This window comes from Canis lupus, chromosome 2 (genome assembly GCF_048164855.1).
Source record: "Canis lupus baileyi chromosome 2, mCanLup2.hap1, whole genome shotgun sequence".
Taxonomy (NCBI): domain Eukaryota; kingdom Metazoa; phylum Chordata; class Mammalia; order Carnivora; family Canidae; genus Canis; species Canis lupus.
Window position 1 is genome coordinate 62872390 of NC_132839.1, and position 24275 is coordinate 62896664.

The window sequence follows — 24275 nt, forward strand, 5'->3', positions numbered from 1 at the left end:
ACCCAGTCTTGGGGCTTTGGGGGCTCCGGTCAAAGGTGCGCAAGCAGAGGGGACTGCAGTAGGACAACAACTTGACCAAGGTTTTGTTCTAGAACCCTGTGAGCATGTATTAGTCCTGAAATGAGGCCTAAATTTGGGTCCACAGCACCTGGTCTCCGCAAGGAGAAAACCATGGAAAACCAGAGTTAGCTCCCAGACCCCATGGGCGCTACCAACGTCAAACAGAATGAAATCATTTTAGGCTGGAGAATGAAAGAAGGGAGAGGAACTGCAAGGTAAGAGATGGGGTCAAGAGCCAGGCCAGCCTCAGCCCAGAAGGTGGAAACTAAAAGGGCAAAGTGGGAGGCGCCATAAAGACACAGCCTCGGGGGAGTTCCCAGGGAATGCCCTATCAGCACATTAGTCTACATGGGCTCTGACTAGGGGGAAACCAGTTTTGTAAATTTTTAAAAACATCATACAGAATTACAAGGGACCGGCTGCTTAGGCAACACTAAACCTCAGTACGGAGAATGAAGCCGCAGGCCCACAGGGGACTCAGTGCGGGTGAGGCACATGGCTAGCGCTGGAGGCTCCAGGCCCCAAACACTTAGTGCTTTGGCTCTGGGAGGCTGTGGCCACCCTAGCCTGGCCCCTGGCCACCTTCTGTCCCAGGACAGTTAAATGTCCTTACTCAGCGGGGGCAAGAGGAAGTTAGCATTCACCCCGCGTGCCCAGGTTGCCCATGGGTGCCTCCAGGGAACTTTAAGTGACCAAATGTCACTTGAGAAACAGCACCGAACAACACTCTCCCGCCTCATCCCCAAGGATGCTTAAGCACTCAGCTTAAGCAAAGATCCAAACCCAAGCAACCTACATGCAGCAGGAGGTAAACCCCACCCCACCCCAGCCCCGGCCATAGAACCTCTCCTACATGTGTCTGATCTACCGACCGCCTAGCAATCACAGGCATCACAGGCGGAGCAGGGCAACAGGATTGCTCTGGAACCCCTGAGACCCAGAGTGCTCCAGGAGGCTCCGGGGCCCACCCCACAACCCCACCATCCAACTCTGGGGTGGCCGAACCCCCCCACCAAGATGCCACTGCCTGGGATGGAGGAACTGGGTACAAGAAAGGATGGGCTGGGGGGGCTCTACCTTTATTTTGAATAAACAGAAAACAGAACTTAATAAGCAACAAAGAAGCAGGAAAATGAGGCAAAGCACAGGGAATTCCGGTTAAGCAGCAGAGGGCCAAACGCGGCGGTACTTACTATGGTAACAGGTACTCTTTAGCACATCCACCTCCTGTTTGTAACGCAGCCACAGGAAGAGAAAAGCACAGGGAGAGAATCTAGGCATTCAGTCACAGCCACTGGGTTACAGAAGAACGGCTGAGCCATTCTGTGGACAGACAGTGGGGAGGAAGGCGAGCCACAGGCTCCCCACAGGCACAGGAAGCACAACACGTAAGACTGAGGGACAGACACAAGGGCCACACGCCCACAGACACGCAGCAGGTGGTCTGAGGGGCCAGTGGAGGCCAGCACGACATGGACTTGTCACTATAGCAGGCCACACACGGTCCTGCAGCCCAGACATGATGGTAGACACTTCCAGAGGGTGAGGTTTAAGAAACGTGTAAGCAGTGGGCAGAGCTGGCATCATAAATGAAGGTGAGATCCGACCCTTGAAGCCTGTCCTCCCACCCTGCCCTGACGTCTTACTAATAAATCCGTTTTATTCCCCAGGACAGAACCAAAACAGGAGCAAGGGAGATGGGCCAGTTCGGAGCCATGTGACATGCTGGTTTCTACGAGAATGCACGCTTCCCCACCACTGTCAGGGTAACACGGACACTCATTTGCTCCCCCGCTCTGGACAGAACACAAAGTCCGGCCCTTGTGGCGGACACTGGACCACACAAGGCCATGCACCCTCCCCCAGCAGGGCGGCCACAAACTTGTCCCTTGGAGCTCACCTTCCCCAAGCTTGACAGGGGTGCTGGGGGGGGTGTGGGGGGCAGCAGCGTGCTCTGGAGGGCTCTTTTCTTTCTGTTCTCTGGTCTCGTCCAGATTCTCTGCAGAGTGACAGAAACATAGTGAAGGGCTTCACACACCACAGGCCTTCACTCTCCTCAGACGCAGACAGAGCCCCCCTGCTCTGTCCACCCGCCTGCCTTGCAGACGGCAGCTGAGGCTTCTCATTTCTCAGGTGCATCTGAGAAACAAGGAGGGCCCATGGCCATGCCGTCTTCATCTCTCCAACGGAACAAAGAAGCCGACTGTGACTGGGGTGTGGATCTGAATCTCAGTAAGATTCAACCTACTTTGTATACAAAACTCATCTCCATTCTTATTCCAGAAAGAATTATGCCAGAACCACTTTGTGACCCTGCACTCCAGGGAGGAGCCCCTCCCCACACTGAGCCAGCAGCCTGGGGTTCCAGGCACCCTACCCGACTTGCCACCTCAAAGGATGGAACATGAGAACCACATTGGTTTGCGTTTTTTATGCAGAGCATTTTCTATCAGTAATTTAAACTTGGCAACTGTAACTTTATTTTCTGAAGTAAAATATGCCAATGAGGACCAGAGGAAAAACTACAGGTACCAGGACCCAGAATCCAGAAAATTCCAAGTCTACTCACTTACGGAAAAATACGTATAATGGTATCCTAATTCCTTGACTCTCCTTCTCCCGTTTAAGTTTTTTATATTAGTAGCTTAACATCACTAGGTCTCGTATTTTGAACAAGCAGCTATAATCAATCGGCAAGGCCTCTGATCTCACAGAGATGCCAACCCACCTTCCTGAAGCCAGAGATCTATGAACAAAGGCCTTTCCATCTCCCACGAGCTCCCTCAACAGGAGCCCTGGCCCCCAAAGCCCCCCTGCCAAGGGCCAGCACCAGCACCGGGCAGGGGTCTCCTGGCAGTGCCCCTCAGCTGGCACTCCCACTGCTGACAGCTCTTTGATCTGCCAGCTCTTTGATCAGAGCATGGTCACAGCCATCCTATCCACTCAACTGCTGAAAACCTTGCTCCTCGCGGAGCCTCATGTGTAAGGAAACTCCCATGTGTCTTGTGATTTGACTCAAAAAACATTTTCTTATAATCTAGATTTCCCAGACACTGGAAGGGTCCAAAGGGCAGAAACATGTGTGCTCTGGAGTTGGGATTCACTGACAAGACTAAGAGCTCAGGCCCATGTACCACCCTGGGGCAGGGACTTATGGCAACAGCACAGACACAGCTCTCTGCAGGGCTACTTGTACCATTTAAGGGCAATGATCAGAAGTGGAGTGCGATGTGACCGGAACACCGGGCTCATCCTGATTCGATGTGTGGTAATCTTAATTCTAATGCACAGCTAACAGAAAGGGATAGGCAGTGATGCTGTAAACACACGCGGAAAACAATTATTCAATAATAATTTTTTGCACAACACAAATATCAACAGCATCTACAAAATGCATTAGCTGGTCTAAAACCAGACCAAAAGAACCTAAATCGGGACAAATCAGAGGTTATCTGAAGAACAATATGTAATTGCCTGGACAATCCCCATGGACCCAGGGCTATGGAACACTGCAGGACTTCCATTCCTGAAGGCTGATTCCCAGGGAGCAAGCTGAGCTGTGGTCCCTGCTTAAAAGCTGAGGCTTTAGTACAAAGACCGGGGTTGGAAGTTATGGCCCTGAGGACGCACCATTGAACCTCCTGGCTGGGGGTGTCTATGCCCAGGGCCTTCCTGGTAACCAGCCAAAGGTGCTCAGGGAAAGCAAGAGACCGCTTGTGCCTTCTTGGCCAAAGCAGGGGGAGGCTAGGTTCTCAAAATTCTTGGATCTACTTTTTAAAATGTAAAGTTTGAAACTGCTCCAGGAAGTTCTGGCTCTTAAGAGTCATTCACTCTCATTTGTTCCAAAATAGTCGCATTTTGTTTTACAAAAAGATGATGTCCTGGGTCAGTAAGTTAGTTACCAGGAGAAATAAAGGCTGCACCAGCATGTAGCCACACTCTTCACTTAGCCTGGGAATGTGCCAGAGCAGTCAACATGCTGGCAGATGAGCCTGTGATCACGCCCTGCCCAGAAGGACCTCCATGGTTTGTGCGGAAAGAGAGCAGTCCAGCTCTCCCACACAGTGTCTTACACAGCTGGTCTGCAGGTCCCTCCTGAGCAGACGGTTCTACAAGTATGCTTCCCCTTCTGACCCCCCCAGAACTAGGAAACGTGCCCTAACATTCTAATCTTAACCACACACAGGGCTGACTTTTCCTGCAAGTGACTGTCCTCATCAGTCACCATCAACACCTGGGCACAAAGGTGCTGGCAGGGCAGCCTCTCTGGCTTCAGGTAGCCCACGCTGAGTGCCTAGGATGTGCACACACTCACCTTCCGGGCCCTTCTGCTTCCGCTCTACCTCCCTGCGGTACTCTTCTAGCTCTCTGTCAGTGAGCGCATTGAAGGGGTTGGGGCCTGTGGTGCTCACGATGACATGGGGCTGGTATTCCTTCTCAATGATGGCCTTGGAGGCTGTCACAAGCTCCCCCTGCAGATGAAAAGGGACAGGTGGTTTGGAGAAGCCTTGCCTGAGGGAACTCTCCCCCCTCCCAGGCCAGGCTGCAGGCAAGGCGGGGTGGGCAAACTTCTCGGAGCACACAGCCGTCTGGGGGAATCCAGGGCTGACCGGAACACCGGGCCTGAGGCTGAGGCTGAGCAGCAGCCTCCAGTGGTCAGACACAGAGAAACACAACTCTGAAGCTACAAAACAAATTAAGAGGAGAAAACAATCCTAGTCCTTCAGGTTTCAGAGACAGAGGCACCAAAGTGCAGATGGACGGCACACAGCACCTCAAGAGGAATGCAGTCTCCTTCCCACCAGGGATGGAAGAGCTGACTTGTCAGTCCACTGCCCTCCTCCGGACATCAGAAAACATCCAGGATCCCAAGTCAGGGAAGGTATGCTAGGAGATCTGCTTACTTTCTAAGTTCGCAGACTGAGTTCTGTTCTTTTAACTATGTGTTGAGTTTATAACTAGCTCCTGGATCTCGTCCCAAAACAAAGACATTTTTTAGGAAGTCCGAAAATACCAGTATATCTGAGGAATTTGGGAAACCAAGAACGTGTAGGAAAGAAAGAGAAAAGCAAGCAAGCAGAGCACAAGGGTGGCTGGCAGGGAGGCAGCCCCAGCTGGGAAGGGTGGGGTGGGGAGGAAGCCCTGGAAGGAAGAGCCCATGAGGGAGGCAACCTTGGGGTGCAGGAAGTCCTGCCTACACTCACCTGCCCTAGCACAGCTCTGTGCCCTACCACCCAGCCTGGTTGGCCCTCAAATGCCAGGGGTTCATTTTCTGAGAAAGTTAGCCAACACACACACACACACACACACACACCCATTACTTAATGGGAGCTTCCAAAAACAAACCACAGTAGCAGAATCCAAAATTCGGATACTAGGCAGGGTCTGTCAATACTCCCCTCAGTAAGGGCCAAACAGCAGAGAGAGCACTCGAGCAATGTGCCCGAGAGACAGCACCAAACTGAGTGCTGGGGAAATTCCAGCTCACCTGGGACACCTGCTGCCCTGACAAAGCCTAGGGAGCTTGGGCTGAAGCACAGCTGTTCAGCGCACTCCAGGATTGACCATGGCCACAGAGCCAGGGAGGAGAAGCAAAGAACCTGCTGGAGTTGGCCACCTTTGCTCAGAGTGCCTCAAGATTCAAGATGACCTGGATGGTCGGGGTTGGGGGGCTCCTTCTGACCAATGCTGACCCAAAGTCAACTGGCCTTTCACTCAGAAGCAGCCCTGTCTCCCCAAGACAGGGAACTGAATCCCTGCCTGCCACTCACTGCCCACTGAAGCCTATTCCTAAGCACAGGCTCCAGCTCTGTGGCTGACAGCAGCTGAGCCGGTCTGTAAATCAAGGGCAACTTGGCCCAATGTACCTGCATCCTGGTATCATGGCCAATAAAATGAGGAGGTGACATGAGGTTTGAGAGAAAGGTTTCAATTAACTTAAAATTTCAAATCAAGGAATGAATAAAATACCAAGAATCACCTGCCACAGAGGCACCTGTGGATAAGCAAAGCCCCTCCTGTGCAGAGACACCTGACCATACAGGACCTCCTTCCTCCAAGTTCCTCAGCCAACAGCCAAGTGGCCACCAACACCAAGGCTCAGAACAGACTAGGGGACAGAGGGACCCTGTTCTCTAGGGGGCGGGGGAAGGAAATGGAGCAAGGCTTGGGATGCAGAAGGAAACGGCCCCTGCAGAGCAGCCTGGGCTGAGAAAGCAGGATGGAAGGCAGCTGCTCTCACCAGCAGGCTACATGGAGGCTCTTGCTGCTTCCCCCACTTCTAGCCACAGAACAGAGGCTCTAAGCAAACCCAGTGCCCAGGAACTCCTTCTGCACTTGGTGAAGGCAGCTGGCGAGCAATATGAACACGGCTATGACCCAACCTCTCCGAACATCAGGCTTTCCTCCGTAAAACCCACTCAGCTTGGAATTCACGTTCTTAGTGTCGGGCCACACACTTGTGGTTGTTCAACAAGTTTACCAAGTAAGTGTGCCAGGTGGGCTCAGGCCCCTGCTGTTTCTACCATGCAGTCCGAAGCATGGGAAGGCCATGGCCCAAGTGCAGGGGAACATGGAGAACAGGGAGATGCAACTGTTGCCTGCACAGGGTAGCTTTCAGCATCAACTTGTCTGCTTGATGTCTCACAGCTCGATTCACTAGTAACCAAGTCCGGAAGGCACCAGATTATTTCAGGCTACGTGCCGGCAGGCGCCATGCGTGCTGGGGTCAAGAGAGCCTTCAGCTGAACTCAGGATTCCTTTCGGAACCAGAGTCTCAGGGTATGGCTGACAGTTCACAGCCCCTTCTTCCATCAGAAGACAACACTGCTCTGAATGGACGGCCATTGTCAGGGAGGGAGAGATGGAAGCAAAGGGAAGTCCTTCTTAAAAGCCCTAACTTCCTATGTCCCAAACACACATTCCTCAGAGTCTCAAATGGAATGCAAGGATCCATACACCTGCTTATAGGAAAAAGGACATTTTTAGGATATTTAACAAAGCCCTTTTCACTCGGTCAAAGGGAAACTCAAAGTGCAGGCAAGCAGCGCCATCTTGTAGAAGGAGCAATACAGTCTGCATTTTTGAGAACCACACAAAAGACGTGGGGACCGTCAAGGCCTAGAGCAGAATCATATTTTCAACATAGACATGAAATCTGCTTAGTCAGTGTGAGAAAGACCATGGGTGCACATGTGAGCCCCAGAAGAAGGGTGCTGGAGAAAACGCAAGCGGGAAGGAGAATCTAGGGATGGGACAGGGACACCTCAGCTGGGCTGGGCACAGTTTCCTGACGTAACCCCACCTGGATGCACCACTCACACAGAGTGCGGTGTTCACACCGTGAGGAGGACACTGCAGTTGCCAGGAGTCCCATTCCCACCGACTCGGACTTCCTGGCCTGGGAGGGCTTGTGTCTATACTTCATGAAACACTCACAGGTGACATGACACACAGCCAAGCCTGACATGGCCAGAGCAACAACAGACTTGGGGCTAGTTGAGGACCCAGCCAAAAAAGCCCCCTTTAAATGCAGCCCACCTTTCAGAGAGCACTGACAGGGTGTAAGCAGAAACCACTACGTGTGCTACAGGGCCAGAGAGACTGCAGAGCAATGACTGCTCCAACCAGCTCTGCCCGCAGAGTGACAGGTGACAGCCATAGGTGGACACTGCACATTAAGTCCCCTGCCCCCTAGGCTCATGGATTCAGCACACCATTACACATCTGAGGGAAAAAAAATATGAACTCACAAGATCACAACAGCTTACAGGCCAAAGAACTGAGATATGCAAAACAAGCACATCTTTCTCCCTTGCTCTGAAGAGTTCCTCCAAGAAAGGAAGCTGGAAACACATTCTATCAATAAGGAGAAATAGGACCCGTGGAATTAATACAGAAGTATGCAAAATAACATTATGGGTGGGAATTCCACATAGGAATATAGAACCTTTAATACAAATCTGCTTCTTTCTGGCAATTGGAATATCACTACAGTGATACCTGCATCTCAGTGGAGCCGCACAAAGTCAAAAAGAGATACCCCTATATTTCCTTTAAACACAGGGTAAACATGACTAAGACTCAGGATGTCCGCCCTCAGCACCAAGGAGCACACCCTCAGCCCAAATGCTCACAGGAAGTCTCCTTCTGCCTGGGCAAGTAACACCACACACACTCCCACCTGCCACCTCTGGTATCCATATACACAGACGACAACTTTGAACTTCAAAGTTTTGTGTCTCCCCACCACCACTTCTTAAAAATCATTGAGGGGGATGGCGCTTGGGGTGCTCAGTTGATGAAGTGTCTGCCTTCAGCTCAGGTCATGATCCCAGGGTCCTAGGCTTGAGCCCTGAGTTGGGCTCCCTGCTCAGTGGGGAGTCTGCTTCTCCCTCTCCCTCTGCCCCTCCCCACTGCTCATGCACTCACTCTCTTTCTCTCAAGTTAAATAAATAAAATCTTTTCTGGGACACCTAGGTGGCTCAGTGGTTGAGCACTTCCCTTCAGCCCAGGGCGTTATCCTGGAGTCCTGGGATCAAGTCCCACATTGCGCTCCCTGCATGCAGCCTGCTTCTCCCTCTGCCTGTATCTCTGCCTCTCTGTGTGTCTCTCATGAATAAATAAGATCTTTAAAAAAAAAGAAAAAAACTTTAAAAAATTTATCTCTAAGTTTTTAAGGGAAAAAAAGAAATATATTTCATCAATAAAAACTGGTCTGATTTCTTTCCTATTCCTCTGAAATCACATACCCTCCCGCTGCCAGGTCCACTCCACGTGCAGTCACAGCTGAGCAAGCAAAGGTAGAAGGCCACAGAGGAGCACTGCCACTGCCCACGGTCTGCCCACACGAGCCTTTTGCAATCAGCATCTTATAAAAGGCAAACTAAAACCCAAAAGCATGCACTACCCAAAGTCACGTGCACAAGTTCAGAAAGGCACCACGCCATTAAGATGGGCCCATTCTCTGCAACCTTGTGGAATAATGACAGTTGTAAAATTGTCTTCATTAAAGAAGAGGCAGAAGAGAACCTCTGCACAACCCCACAAGTAACTCAGAAACTAATTTAAAGCTCCTCCATCAGTAAGACAGTGGCTGGCGAGAGCAGACAGGTGGGGTCGGGCAGGTGGAGTGCGGCGCGTGCTGACAGGTGGTGAGGACAGGGCAGTGAGTACCTTTCTAAAAGAGAGGGGTTTAGCAGGACTAAAGGTCTGCTCTGTGAGCTCGAGCCCTTCGATTGTCTCCGTACAGTCAGAGAGGGGTGCGTCCTGCAACAGTAAACTGAGTCATCAGAGCCCACCAGGCCCAGCTTTGAAGTATCAACTGAGAGCGCAGGGTGGAGCCAGCTGAGGGCATGCAGCAGATAGCCGTCCACATGAAAGCAGTGGTGATGGCGGTGCCACATGCAAGCACAGACCACACAACCAGGACCCCGGCTGACCACATTCGGAAAGCAGTCACCTACCCTGCAGTCGTGGTTAACGCATTCAGTGGCAACTTCATTTCCAGAGATAACTACTTACATGATTATCTTCAATGGGCCACGAAGTATAGTCCCTTTACAGAAAGGCATGTAAATGCGGTTCACATTTACAGGTGCCCTCTGTAAGCACTTTTCCCCAAGCAGCACTTTATTGCAGATAGCAATGTGTACACGAGAACAAAAAGTCCATTAAACCCGCCCTCTTCTAGCCTTTTCCCCAGTGTACTGCTAAAATCAGGGCACATCCAGGTCCCAAAGCAGGCGGCATGTATGCCACCTTCACGCAGGCATGCATTGCATGGAGCAGGGCTGGGGGAGGACGCGGCCCGTGGGCATGCTTATGCTCAGTCTACAACTTCAGGAAAAGTGGCAGGGTTATTTATCGTGAGGATTTTTCACGGAGATAACTGGTTGCCTAGAACACTTACCTCATTGAGTCATTTTCTCCCAACTCAAGAATAATTTTGGAGTAGACAGCCATTAGAGGCACCACCCACTAACGTCAGACATTCTGAGCTCTCACCTGGACTAGGCTCCTGTCCATCACTACACCACACAGAACCTGGGACTGGGGGCCAGCCGTCTTAATGTCCTGTAAGTTCTGCTCTCGGATCTGAGGATGCAAGAAGGAGAAACACATTAACAGTACAGAGAAGCCTCCCTGTGACTTCCAGTCACTGTTTGGGCACTGGAGCCCCAGAACCACACCCAAGTTGCACTTCTGTACCTGGCCCTCACAGTCCCACATGGCCATAGTGCCCACCCAATGCTGCCAGTCCAGCTTGTTGAGAAGTTCCTGAGTCGTAGGGGATGGACTAATCCATTCCTTTCTGTACTTTCTAGATGGCTTGGGTAAGCACAGATCTCTCACCATACTCATTATGTTGAGCGGGAACATTCCCCATGTGCCCATGTTATAGCGACACCCGGAACACTGGTACATCTCATGTTCTAACCAGCAAACATTCACAGCTCAATAAGTGAACGCTAGAATGCAGGGGCAAAGGCTGTTCTCACCAGAAACAGGTTCTCTGGCTTCCAATCCTGCCTGCCATGTGAGCTGAGCAAGCATCTGCTCAAGAACCACAGGGCCCCAGACTGTCACTCACACATCACACTTGTTAGCACAATAGCAGAAGCAGTGAAAAGACTTGGCCTTTGCCGCAAAAGCAGTGACAGCAGATGCCATCCATTGGGGCAAGTGCGCTCTGCACCCCATCCAACCTGTTGCTGCTTCTGCTCACATGCAAATTTCCACTGAGGGCTGACAGCCACCGATACTCACCTTGTTTCTCATCTCCTGGACCTCTTTGGGGTTAGTGTTCAATGGAACAAACAGGTTAGGGACAGCAGAGGTGGAGGTTCTATGTCCATCCTCTTTAGTCCACTGCAAATATCAAGAACAGTTGAAAAGTCAGAATTGGGACAACAGTACATGACACCACAGCATCCAATCTGTCCAATGTGTCTCACACCTGGTCATGCATGGACATCACAGAGAATGAACCAATGACCACACCTCCTGTCACCACAGCAGGGGGATCAGGGCAGGGCATGTGCAAATAGGAAGCCAAGTCGTGACTGACCAGCACACACCATCCACAAGGCCTAGTGGAAAACTAGGGCCCAGTACAGGCTGATGACAGAGCGATGCTCTGTGACTCCCGTGGACTAGTCAGGGCCGGGGTGTGTGTGTGTGTGTGTGTGTTTGTGTGTGTGTGTGTGTGTGTGTGAGACCCTGCAGAGCACATTGGTTCACTGCCCTGAGAGTCATTAATGCCAAAGCCGCTGGTAGCATGAGATGGCAGGGTCATGAAAAGCAATGTGATGTTGCCATCCAGGTGGAGGGAAAGACCGCACTGTGGGCAAAAGTGGGCATCACCGAAGTTCTGCATGGAGATCAACGAGAGCATCGGAATGCCGGCAGAGCCTGCTCAACTCAAGAAAATCACTGTGCGGGTGTGCGTGGTGGCTGCCCAGTGGAGAGTTTGGTGATGCTGAATATTTTATATAACTTAATACTTTAGAGCGTTACAAAAATATCCCCAACAAATGTAAAGCACTCCATGAGTTCTCATCATAAGGCTGTTTTAGTTTCAGTGCGAAGCATCAGCACACCGCGCCTTTCACATGCTGGATTTTTTTGATCTCTGATTAAATAGGAGATTTTTCATCAAATTCTAATTCTCCGGCATGGGCGGGCACTGAACATTAAAACAAGGCCAGCGATGGTGTGCCTTTCAGAGTACTTTAAGGAGGCAGGAGGGTAGCCAAAAACCATAAGGCTTTAAAGAAAGCAACAGAACTGGCCGATGCTTAGCCGCTGTGAAGGGAAATGTGGGATGGGCATGAGCTGGGAGGTACTCACTGATGATTATCTTCTCAGATAAAAATAACTCCAGCTTTTTATTAAACATACGTTTTAGTCAAAACATTAACCCAATAACCTCAGAAGCTTGAACATGTCTGAAACTTAAGAACAGTCACGGTGAGTTCACATACCAACCTGGGAGCACAGCATGGAGCGTGCACTGTTCCGCAACGGTAAGAAACACACTTAGCTGCGGAACGAGACCTCCCCTTCAATGGGCACACACGGCTCCCCAAGACACCTCACGTGATCTCGTGTATCCCCAAGCCAACAGCAAATACAGCTCACAGCTGCTACTACACATGTGCTTGGGGACACCTCAGCACTGCGACTCAGCACTATGTATCGGTATCAGCAGTGGAAAGTTGGTTTTTAGGCCCACCCCTTTAACAAGTAAAATAAATATAAACAAAACAAATGAAACTGGAAAAGAAAAACAAAACGAAGGAGAGGGAGAGAGGGAGGGCGAGGGAGAGGAGAGACGGGCTCGAACGCAGAGTCTCTGCCCACATGACCCGTCTGCTCAGGAGCACAAAGGCTCTCTCACCAGAGCCACCTGGGGAAGACAGAGCTGCTTTCTTTGGAATAAATCTATAAAGTAAAAACACTGTTATTAGGGAAAGGGAGACCCCGTCTGCTTCCTCGGGGCCTATTGTTTGAGGCCCTCTGACCTAACATCACCTGGACTCCTGCAGAACGCGTCATGCAGAAAGAAGCCTGCCCTGGCCCCAGTCTCTTCACAAGACCCCATGTCAGGGGTGGGCGCCCTACTCTGTGGCGCAGGAGCCAAGGGAGGGGGTGGTGAAGACCAGTCCCCATGGGATGTGAGCACCAGGACAGCAGAGTATCTCTCAGGGCAGTGCTTGTGACTACCGCACAAAGCACGCCTGGCAGGGTCTGTCGCTGGTGCCTGCAGATGGCCTGCACTGCACTTAGGTCATGCCACACCCAGCAGGAGTCACATGACTCACCACTATGGCCATCTACTCACATGCAACAGTCCATGCACAAGGCAGCTGGCTTAGAGCATTCGGAGGCTTTGGGACAGCAAGTGAGGCACGAGGCTAATGAGAAAGGATGAGGTCAGCTGATAAAACACCTGTGAGACCAGAGGCAAACTGCTTAAGAAAGCACGGAAGACTTTAAAGCACAGACTGCAGTGATTTTGCAAAATGGCTGGAGGTAATAACACTAAAATCACAGCTCAAGACTCAACTACCATTTTGTGCATGAGGTTTCAGGATTCCTTGAATACAATTTGAATTAAACGGCAGCTTGACTTGTGGGTTAACAGGTAAGTTACTTAGTATCCCTGCTACTGTGAGTTAGGTGATGCTGGCATTACTGGAGCCCAACCACAGATCTTAAGCAGTTTCAAGCAGACAGATTCTGGTTGATGCTAAAGAAGGTTAATGAAGAAAGTTTGCCTTCAATCTGAGTCAGAGGGGCTGGATTCCCAAAGCCTCCGAAGCCCCAGCTGTCCAACTTGCTCTACATCATCTAACTATGAACAGTAAGGTAGGCACAGACCAAGCAGTTGGTAATACAGCTTGGCACGCAGACACCGGACGAGAGAGACTGCAGCAAGGGTTTCACGCGATCGTGTGTAACGTTCGTCCACACCTTAGTCTTCGACTTGGGGCTGCTTCCATTCTGCCCCTCCTCGGAAGCATCGTCACCTCGGCCAGAGCTCAGCCATCTTGTCTTCTCCCGCTGCTGCTTCTGAAAACTGTGTCTGAGAGGGGAGCAAGTGCCTGGGTCCCCGTCACCAGCGAAAGAGTAACCTGTGACACTCGCAGGAGCCTCCACATCGCTATGTTTTTTAGATTTCTCTCTCAGAGCAGGGTATCGGTAAGGGTAGCCAGTTCTGTAACCCTAGGATCCAAAGAGATGGAAATACAGTCACTATTCCAGATTTTGACACAGTGTCACTTAAGAAAGCTGTGTGGAATCCCCTAGAAAAGCTAGACGTGTGCACACCCGGCAACGCTGCAGGGCAGCAGAGACACAGGATATTCACCCAAATTCTGAAAGTAGACCTATTCCTAACAGCCCCAGATCAGAAAGAGCCAGCAACCCTCAACGGGGCCAACTGAGGAAGATCTACGCCACAGAGTAGGGCCCAGGAATCTGAGCAAACACCCCATTACTAAGGCAGGCACCATTAGGATGAATCTCACAAATATGACGCTGAGTCAAAGAAACCAAATGGGAAAGAACACCCTGTATTATTCTACTCATAAAAAGGACAGAAAGAGGCAAGCCAATCTTTGTCATTAGAAGATAAAACAATGGTCACCCTTGGGGTGAGGTAAGTGCCTAAAAGGAAGACGAAAGGTATTGAGGTGCTGCTGGGGTGTTTTGTTTTGTTTGTTTTAAAATAGGCTCCATGCCCGACATGAGGCTTGAATTTACAACCCTGAAGTCAAGGGTCGCATGCTGTACTGACTGAGCCAGCTGGGCTAGGCGCCTGAGCACGGCCAGCTTTTGATTTGGGTATTGTTTATACGGTGTGTCCAGTTTTTGAAAGTTAATAAACTAGATACTTAAGGCTTACTTGCTGCTGGCTATAGTATAGGTTGTATTGATCAACCTAGTTAATTTTTTTTTTTTTTTTACCTTTTAAGACAAAGTTTAGATACTGTGACAATCTTTGGGGAAGACCAAACAAGTCTACCTCATGACAACTAGTTCTTGGCAAAACTACTTTACCTTTAAACATATCAATGTTTGAGTTCAACTTTCGATTCTGCCTCATAACCACTCACCAGGGCTTTAGGACATGGGGCCCACTAGTTAACACCTCTGTAACACACTGTAACAGCCCTCAGCCCTTGGGCTGGACTAACCTGTGTGCTAGCTCCCATAGACCATCTCTCTGAGGAAAGGATGACTTTTTTTTTTTTAAGATTTTATTTATCTATCCATGAGAGAGAGAGAGAGAGAGAGAGGCAGAGACACAGGCAGAGGGAGAAGCAGGCTCCATGCAGGGAGCCTGACGTAGGACTCGATCCCGGGACTCCAGGATCACGCACTAAACCGCTAAGCCACCCAGGGATCCCCTCTGACATCTTACACATCCCTCCCTTCCAGTACTTACTTAGCATCCAGTGGGTGTGGCATAAAGACTTTATGGTGGCCTCCATGGTCCCCACCTGCTGTTAAGGCCCTCTCCCCTCCTACACTGTGGGCAGGATGACTTTGCTTCTAACCAGAGAAATTTGGCAAAGGTGGCAAAGGATGTATTACTTAAGAGTGTAGCACTTTTTTTTTTTTTTTTTTAAGATATATTTCAGAGAGAGAGTGTAAGAGCACACAAGTGTGAGAGGCAGAGAGAATCTCAAGCAGACTCTGCGATGGAGCGCAGATGGAGCTCCATCCCATGACCCTGAGATCATGACCCAAGCTGAAACCATGAGTCGGGCGTTTAACCAACTGTGCCATCAGGCACCCCAAGAGTGTAGCACCCATCTTGAGAGGCTCTCTCTGTCCATCACTGGTTCAAAGAACCAAGGTGCCAGGACTCTCACAGCTATTAAGGAAAGGAATCCCTCTCACAATCCTGGGGAGTCCGGGTTCTGCCCCCTCCAGCCTTCTGATGACAGTCCCGTCTGGGCCGACACCCCGACTACAGGATTCCTTTTGAGACCCTAAGCCAAGAAGGTGGCTCAGCTGGCTCCTGACCCACAGCTGCATGTCTGGACCAAGTCATTCACAGCAATGAATGAACAATGAATGACAGGAGAATTAGGGGCTAGTCATACAAGAGGGGCCATAGCCTGTGCCCTGCATTCTGCAGTGCTCTGGAATCATTCACATTTCTCCCAATTCAAAAATTTGCCCCCTCCCCTTTGAGTGCTCCTCTTCTTTGGGAAGCCATTTTCATTACCAATCACTTCTTTGCTACATTAAAAAAAAGGGTGCTAATAATCCCTAAATGTGATCATGGGTGGCTGTTTTCTCCACCACTGTCCTCAGGAAGATAGGTAAATGTCTACACTACAGTCTTCCCATTGAGAACATACTCTGTTGAGGAAAGAGAAGAACACTGTAGAAAGGCTATCTTCAGAAAAATACAGTTCTTGTTAATTCAAGTTTCCTCTTGCTTAGGGAGCCAAGACTCTTGAGTAGTCTCCATGACTTCAGGATAAACCACCAGAACCTCACAAAATTTTATCCTGAGAGGGTAGAGTTGTTATTATTATTGTTATTCTCCTTTAAATGCTGTGAAGCCGAAATTAGAGGTGATCCTTGGCCATCAGACTTGTTGTAGGGCTTGGCTTAAGAGTCGAACATACAGATTCATTCCTTCTTTGAAAAGCTGGAATTACATCTTGATATTGTAGGGAAGCAATTTAGCACTTCTAATTCTATGTTAAAATACTTCTTACATGGGCAGCCCAGGTGGCTCAGCGGTTTAGCGCCATCTTCAGCCCAGGGCGTGATCCTGGAGACTCAGAATTGATCGAGTCCCGCATTGGGCTCCCTTCATGGAGCCTGCTTCTCCCTCTGCCTGTGTCTCTGCCTCTTTCTCTCTGTGTGTGAAGATTTTTAAAATCTTTTTTTTTTTAATTTTTATTTATTTATGATAGTCACACACAGAGAGAGAGAGAGAATCTTCAACTATTATCTACCCTGCTCAACTATGTGCATAACATACATGGTTAATCAGAATGCTACGTTAAAACATGGACTATAGGGGTGCCTGGAGGGCTCAGCCGGTTAAGCTTCTGCCTTTGGCTCAGGTCACAATCTCAGGGTCCTAAGATGGAGGCCCATGTCAGGCCCCTGCTCAGTGGGGCTCACTACTCTCTGTCGAATAAATAAAATCTTTAAAAAACTGGACTATAATCCTAATTATTATTTTTTATACACTACATAGCCTTCTCATATCAAAAATGACAGCAATGACAGTGTGTAGTAGGGACGCTGAACACAACACCACTGTAATGAGCACTTCACTATTCATCTTTCATTCTTTCTCTCCCTCTAGGCAAATTAGAATTACTGCCTAATTCTGATTTCTCTCCACCTTCTAGAAAATGTGGGGGCTGGTGTTCTTGATTCTTAGTCCTCTCTCTTCCCTACCTAATGTTTAGGTCACAGAGCAGTGAACCATCAGAGTACCTGCCAGAAGGAGAAGCCGCTGCCCCGCGCTCCTTGCTTCACCAGGCCCCTTGAGGGAACCTGCCACCCAATGCTGATATCTGGGCCACTCCCCCCACCCAACTCCAGCTGCTTCTTCCACCTTCTTAGGGAGCTTCCTTCCTCCACCTGCTTCCCACAAGCAGTCCTGGCCTGTGCGCCCCATCTCTGCCTCTGAGGCCCTCACTATGCTCTGTTAGAACCCACATCCCAGATACTTGGCTGCATCTGGAATTGTGTATCCCTCTTCCTGATGAAGTCATGCATTCCTCGTGTCCTGTTAATGGCTTTAGGCTCAACAGTAGATGGTCAGTTAATGCAACCCATCTATTTTTTTTTTTTAAGATTTATTTATTCCCAAGAGACATAAAGAGAGAGGCAGAGACAAAGGCGGAGGGAGAAGCAGTCTCCCCATGGGGAGTCTAATGTGGGACTCGATTCCAGAACCCCAGGATCACAACCTGAGCCAAAGGCAGATATTCAACCGCTGAGCCACCCAGGTGCCCCAATGCAACCCATCTTTACTGGTCTAATGAATTCAGAAGTTATGGAAGATTCTGCTTTCTCTGTTCACTCCTCCCTGACTAACCAAATCCAGCCCCTGAAGACACTTAGCACATCCTGAATCAGATCCTTGAATTCTTTTGGTTCCACAATCTTCTAGAAAGTTAAACTCCCTGCCTTCTGAAGCCACCCCTCCCATCTATGACCTGGTCTAATAGTCAGGACTTCCTCAGTTTAGGCTAGACTGTGTACCAGTGGTCCTGTGCTGCCATCTACAGTTCCCAGCACAGCCACAGACACACATGGGGACTTCAGCCCTTCCTTTTTTTTTTTTTTTTAATAGTTATTTATTCATGAGAGACACACAGAGAGAGAGGCAGAGACAGAGGCAGAGGGAGAAGCAGGCTCCATGGAGGGAGCCCAATGTGGCACTCCCTGGGCTGACGGTGGTGCTAAACCACTGAGCCACCCAGGGATCCCCGACTTCAGCCCTTCCTACAGCTTCTCAGTCCCACAATCCTGGGACAGGTCCTCCTGTCTCCATTGCCTAATGTCACATGGCAAGATGATGGACTCTCTGAACTCCATCAAAACAGTGTGACATTGCAGCAGGCAATAGGGCCCTTTATCGTTTGTCCTACAATACCTTGTTCTGAATATGCAAAGAACCTGCTCACACCAGAGACGTGGCCACCCTGGAAAGCAAATCCCCACCCCACCCCCATCCCCACTGTGGCATCTTCATTGCGCAGACATCTTCCTTCTGCCAACTCAGCCTACCACAATTTTACCTACTCTTTGAGGTCATTTCCAAGTGCCACCCACATAGTTTCCCCCGATCCCTGCCAAAGGAGGAGACTGCTCACTGAACCCTCTGGCACAGACTGCACCCTGCTGGGTACCACCCAAACATCCCAATTATGCTGTAACACCAGGCCCAGTTTCTGTGTTGTGCTGGGCTCCGGGTCACTGCACCATGGGAAAAGGGTCTCCCACACAGTAAATCAGCAGCAAATGTCTGTGGAACACAGTAGTCAGGCCACACGTGGCTAGAACTTGCTGTTAAAAAGCAAAACGTGGCTAGCTTCCCCACCCCCATCCCATGGCTTGTTTGTGGGAAGATGGGTACTGAGCTGACTGCTGCTCCAGGAGCCAGTTACCCAGTAGTCCACTTCAGAGCAGAGCAAGCTCTGTGCTCTTGCCCCCACCTCATCCAAAGGAGATTCCTTTTGAACCACACAGGAACACAAGAAACCCTCCTCTTTATATTTTACAGTGACTTAGCTTCGGAGTTCAATTACCCTGGTGCTTCTGTATGATTTTTGAGGGTGAAAGCATTCAGATACTGCATGAAGACAGCAATTTTACTTGCTATAAAAACACCAACACTGCTGCTTTCAGAACAAAAGCTTTACCATCATGTGGTAGCAACATTCTTACCAGATTATCGAGCATCCGCATGAGGGCTTCAAACTCCTGCTCGCCAATCTGCCACTTGGGAGGTGAGCCGGTGCCCTCCCCTGCCGGGGACCCCGGGGAACGGGATTTGGCTTTGTACTTGCCAGGATCCAGGAGAACTAAGTTGTCTGGCCCTCCTGCACTGGCCAGAGTTCGAACCTTTTCAAAACAAGCAAACAGTATAGTTTGAGTTCCTTACTGAGGGCAAGACAATCAGATCAGCTGACTACAAGAGATTACTCAAACAGAAACCAAATTTCTAAGAGTGTAAGAATGAAAAATGCAGGATGGACAGCAACAGGCTATCCATATACAAGGTCACTTTTGAAAGTTCTTTAGAAAACAAAAATACTACACGCTCATGCTTGGAAGGAGCCTGAGGACTTGCAGGACTGCTCAGATGTATGTCAAGTTACCATCAGGGAGTACACACTTGGGGTTGAGCAGAGCTGGCTCGGTGTCACCCACCACCACAGGACAGTGGGTAAGTCTCTCCTTCTCTGTACCTGCTTTTCCACGAACAGTGTCATGGGGGGGCACACGTAAATAAAGCACCTGATACCAGGGCTGGCACACACTAGTACTCCATAAATGGTGGTGACTCATGTATTTGAATAATACAAAACTAAAAACAAAAAGTCCAGTAATCATTTGATAACTTAAATCAGTGAAAGGGCATTTGCTCTGGTCAATATTCAAATCCACTAGGCTCATCTCGGACAAAGAGGTTAGCAAAGACTCATTCCTACAAAACAAGTATCAAAAATCAACAAGAACCCTGCAAACACTCAGAGAAGCCACAGGCTGCAGAGGGAGGCTGCCGCCTACCTGGATCTCACATGCGACCACCAGGTTATGGATGTAGTAGAAGGCCTCCTCAACGCTCTCTCCGACAGACACCAGCCCGTGATTCCGGAGAATAAGAACCTGCCAGGAAATACGAAAGCTCGAGGGAGCTACACAAGAAGACTGCTACTTTGACTTTTTTCTTTCCTCTACAAATTAAGCACCAGATTAGATGCCTACTGACCTTGCTTTTAGGCCCCAAATTTTTCTGAATTAATACTTTTTCCTCCTCATCAACCAGAATCCCATGATAATCATGGTAAGCCACTTCTCCAAGGGAAAGTGCCTCTGGGGAGATTGGCAAGAGGCCGCATTTCATCGCAGAGACCTAGAGAACAAGCAGTCACCATGAATGAAGGCAAAGTGACAGCCACACACTGATGATGTAGCAAATGCTTTCCTCAAAGAAATGAAAGGGAACATATTTCATTCCGTTCTCTTCTCAGAAATAAATAAAACTATAAACTTAGGATGAACCTTACTTGGGGGGCTAACTAACACTTAAAAGTCAAAGGCATTGCTTGCTACCCTGGGAGAGCCTCAGAAGAAACTCCACAGCTTTCTGGACTTCTCCCACACTGATCATGACCCTGTATGAGCTCAGGCTTCACGCCAAGACAAGCCAGGCCCTACAGTTCCCTTTGAGTGAGTCATGACCCTGCAAAGAGAGGTTTTAGAAATGCTGTAAGGTTCTGATGCACTTTTCCTCTAAGGATGCAGGTGAAATTGAAACCTGAAATGTAGATAAACGCCAATTTCTGAAGTTTACAATAATCATGCTTCCTCTACTGAAATAAAACAATCTAAGTGTTCATATAACCCTTAAGTTTCCTTAACTTTCCCAAACTGAACTTAAAACATGTTAATTTTGAAGGTTTTCTACCTAGACTAACAGGCTCCAAAGATTTCAACAGCACTCAAAGGGGACCAACTGCACACAAAGGTGCAACTAAAAGACTCAAAAAAGACGCCACATTTAATCCCTTTCATGGCATCAGCCCTCCTGGGAAAAGAACTTTCCAAGTGAAGTGATTTGGTATGTTTTAAAACAAATTACATGGTAAGCTGTTTGCAACCATATTCTCAAAGGTACCTCTACTGGTTCGTTAAAATGCGTGGACTTTTTTTGTGGTTGAAAGAACATGCTTTTTTTTTTTTAGAAAAAAAATTCAGAAAATGATGGAGCTAATAAAATAAAACTCATGTGGACATTTAGAACCACATGTTCAAAATTAAAAAAAAAAAAGCCAGATAGATCTAACATTCATTAAAATAACCCAATATATATGACATTAAAACATCAAGATAGATTAAAATTCACCATTACTGAATCCACAAGGTCATGTGTGGTATAGTCGTCATGGTTCCCTGTCACATGACTGTACCAACAACCGGAATCGCGTTTTCATGCTGGGAGGTGTGGGCTGCTGGCACCAGAAGGGCCTGGGCTTTGTGACCAGGCTGAGGCAGGCTCTGGGCTCCAGGCTTGGAGGCCAGATCTCCTAACAGCTATGTATAAGGGTTGTGCCTTCTCCTTGCAACAGCCCCTTCCTTCCTATCTTGACCCAGCCTGGGCGTCTGCTGGCTCTATGCAGACATCTAAGGGCCTCTACGCCTCAATCTCTCCCTCCCATACCTGGCTCTTCCCCACAGTCCATCAGCAGGCTTAGGTTTCCTGCATCCCCCAGGCCTTCCCTGAGCCCACAGCACCCTCACCCCGCAGTCTGCCTGAGCCCCTCTCTTCCTCCTGTCCTACCCTCTTCCCAGACGAGGTGTCTGTGCAGTCTCTCTGCAGATCCCAGCAGTCTTCTATACCCTGAAGTCTGACCTCACCCTCAGCATGCTGATTTTCTATTAAGTCTAGTGGACACTTTCAGACTCACACAGGTTTTCCAAAAACTAGATAGCGTATGGACCCCTTAAAAGAAAAGAAAAAAATTTTTAAGATGTTATTTATTCATGAAAGACACAGAGAGGCAAAGACCTAGGTAGAGGGAGAAGCAGGCTTCCCGCAAGGAACCTGATGTGGGATTCGATCCCGGGACCCCAGGATCATGCCCTCATCTGAAGGCAGATGCTCAACCACTGAGCTACCCAGGCGTCCCCAAAAAAATTCTTTTAAGAAAGTCAAACTTAGTTAAAAAAAAAAATACTTTACTCCAACAAAATTGGCTTATTGACATATTGCCTCAAGAGAGCACAATTATAAGGAAATGTGAAGTGCCTTCCACTAAATAATTTTAAAATCGGAGTTGCTACCAGAGCAGCACACTCACCGCAGCTCCTGCTGGTATATGAATATGCACAACACACTTCACATCTGGTCGCGCAGCATAAATGGCAGAGTGTAACACGAAGCCAGCTTGATTTACTCCTAGGTTAGTACTTCCACGATCTACTACATCTCCTTGTAAATTGATTTTAACCTGAAAATACGCAAATAAAAAATTTAAATGTCGAGGATTTCAAATTACCTTTCTAAGAAATTATTTAAACCAAAGTTTTAAGTGTTTATAACAAATTCTAAAGCTTTTTTCTGAATTTATCACACAAAACATAAACTTATTTTTCTTTCTGGGATTGAAAGGTGTTTAATTATCGACTATGGCCTAAACACACATGATGCCCAAGAGGAAAAGGATATTCTTACCAAACTGGATGCAGTCACTTCACTATAGAGAAGTCCAAAGGGAACAATGAGGAAATGTTCCTGCTCGGAGCTCACTCTGGTCTGTAAGAAAAATTACTGACTCAGCTAAAAAAGCCAATTGAAATTATTTGCATCTCTTTCCATCCACAAACTCTACTGTGCACATTCAGTGAACTACAGAGGAAAGCACGTAAGTAACAGTGCCTGTCACAGAATCCAGAGGTACTGGAAACTTTCTACCATTGCAGGTAGTAACTTCTCAGGTACAGAAAGTGCACACTGGTCACATTCATGACAACGGACTTTATAAATAAAATACTTGGTGGCTACCAACACAGTATCACATGAAACCAAAACCTGCAGGATAGTGAACGATCACAACGACAAACAGGGAGTCCCTCCTTATTGCCTGGTTGATTTCAAAAAGTCTCTACCACACCACATCATTGTGCTCACAACCAGTTGGCTCCTTCCTCAATCACTTCCTGTCCACAATTCATTCAGTACAGACATGGCACATACTATGTACCTGCTAGATGCAGGTACTAAGTGCTAGATGCCAGTAACACAATAGAACAAAAGAGTCCTGCCCTCCAAAAATCAGTTTAGTTTTTTTATTTTATTTACTTGACAGAAAGAGAAAGAGCGAGAGAGCGAGGGAACACAAGCAAGGGGAGGGGCAGGGGGAGAGGGAGAAGCAGGCTCCCGGCTCAGCAGGGAGCCCGACTCAGGACTGGATCCCAGGACCTTGGTATCATAACCTGAGCTGAAGGCAGCTGCTCAACCAAGTTACCCAGGCACCCTGAAGTGTAGTTTTTATGATGATTTTGGGAGACATTATATTAGCAGGTGTTCACTGCTTGGGCAAAGAACCCCAATGGGGGTAGGGCAGGTAGAGTGAAGTGTTCGTGGAAAAGGACTTACAGTGTTTGGCCCAACTTCCCAACTGGTGTAGTGACTTCTGTAATGACCCAAACAGAAGCACATATGGGGTCTGCTGGGCAGGTGTGGTGATGGGACGCTCACCACGTCCTCTCTGCCTCCGCATTTCCTCATTCAGCAAAGAGTCACTGAACCACCAGCTCCAACACAGGGGCTGGGGTACAGACGGAAATAAAGCTAGAGACCTGGTCATCAAACATTCTCTCTCACACTGAGCAGAAATCTGTCTTCCTGAGTTTTTCATCATTCTTTCTAGTATGCAACACAGAACAAACTCAATCCACCACTTCTACAAATTAGTTCTCAGATACCTGAAATGATCCTACCTTCTCATGTCACCTTCGTCTAAACCCATGTGATTTGCTTGGCATAGTACGACGCAGATCCACAATCATGTAAGACCTTAGTGAAATCCTAGCTCTGCCAAGTAGGGGGCTATGCTGCTTTGGGGACCCTGGCTTCCTGGTCTCCTTCCCCCAGGGTAAGGAGGGGATGATAAGAGCTCACACTCACCATAAAGAGAAAATGGCATCTCCCCAGGAGGACTATTATTAGTGATAGTAGGAGCAGCAGCAGTAAATCACGAATGAGCCTGTTCTAAATTCACCTCCATGATATATTCACCTCCATGATATCCATTCACTTAACCCCATTCTCTGCTCTTAGTTTGTTTCAAAAATGCACATGTGGTTTCTACCCTTTCTGAAAATATTTTCCCATTAACAGTGAGTTAGTCAGGCTTATTTCTAAAGTTTGTTCTTGTATTTTAAAAAGCATGGGATCCCTGGGTGGCACAGCGGTTTGGCGCCTGCCTTTG

General features: G+C 48.6%; 1 protein-coding gene and 1 long non-coding RNA gene across 13 annotated transcripts in view; one reads left to right on the forward strand and one right to left on the reverse strand.

The window, feature by feature from the left end:
* Positions 1-24275, reverse strand: part of ADD1 (adducin 1) — an 86729-nt gene that overhangs the window by 2102 nt on the left and 60352 nt on the right. For 3 of the 12 annotated variants that reach the window (XM_072803770.1, XM_072803788.1, XM_072803771.1), the window contains exons 5-15: positions 22517-22597; positions 22143-22292; positions 20051-20194; positions 19849-19947; positions 19003-19179; positions 13444-13788; positions 10828-10929; positions 10066-10155; positions 9235-9327; positions 4376-4532; positions 1961-2059 (exon numbers count right to left, since the gene is read on the reverse strand). In XM_072803770.1, coding sequence (XP_072659871.1) covers positions 1961-2059; positions 4376-4532; positions 9235-9327; positions 10066-10155; positions 10828-10929; positions 13444-13788; positions 19003-19179; positions 19849-19947; positions 20051-20194; positions 22143-22292; positions 22517-22597 — 1537 coding nt within the window. Of the gene's footprint in view, positions 1-1252; positions 1288-1330; positions 1384-1960; positions 2060-4375; positions 4533-9234; positions 9328-10065; positions 10156-10827; positions 10930-13443; positions 13789-19002; positions 19180-19848; positions 19948-20050; positions 20195-22142; positions 22293-22516; positions 22598-24275 lie in introns of those variants that run through there. The other 9 variants (XM_072803777.1, XM_072803786.1, XM_072803781.1 and 6 more) reach the window with 9 other exon arrangements.
* LOC140620057 (uncharacterized) lies at positions 940-4504 on the forward strand. The gene is made up of 2 exons (XR_012019786.1): positions 940-1826; positions 2344-4504. It is a non-coding gene; the product is annotated as an uncharacterized lncRNA (long non-coding RNA).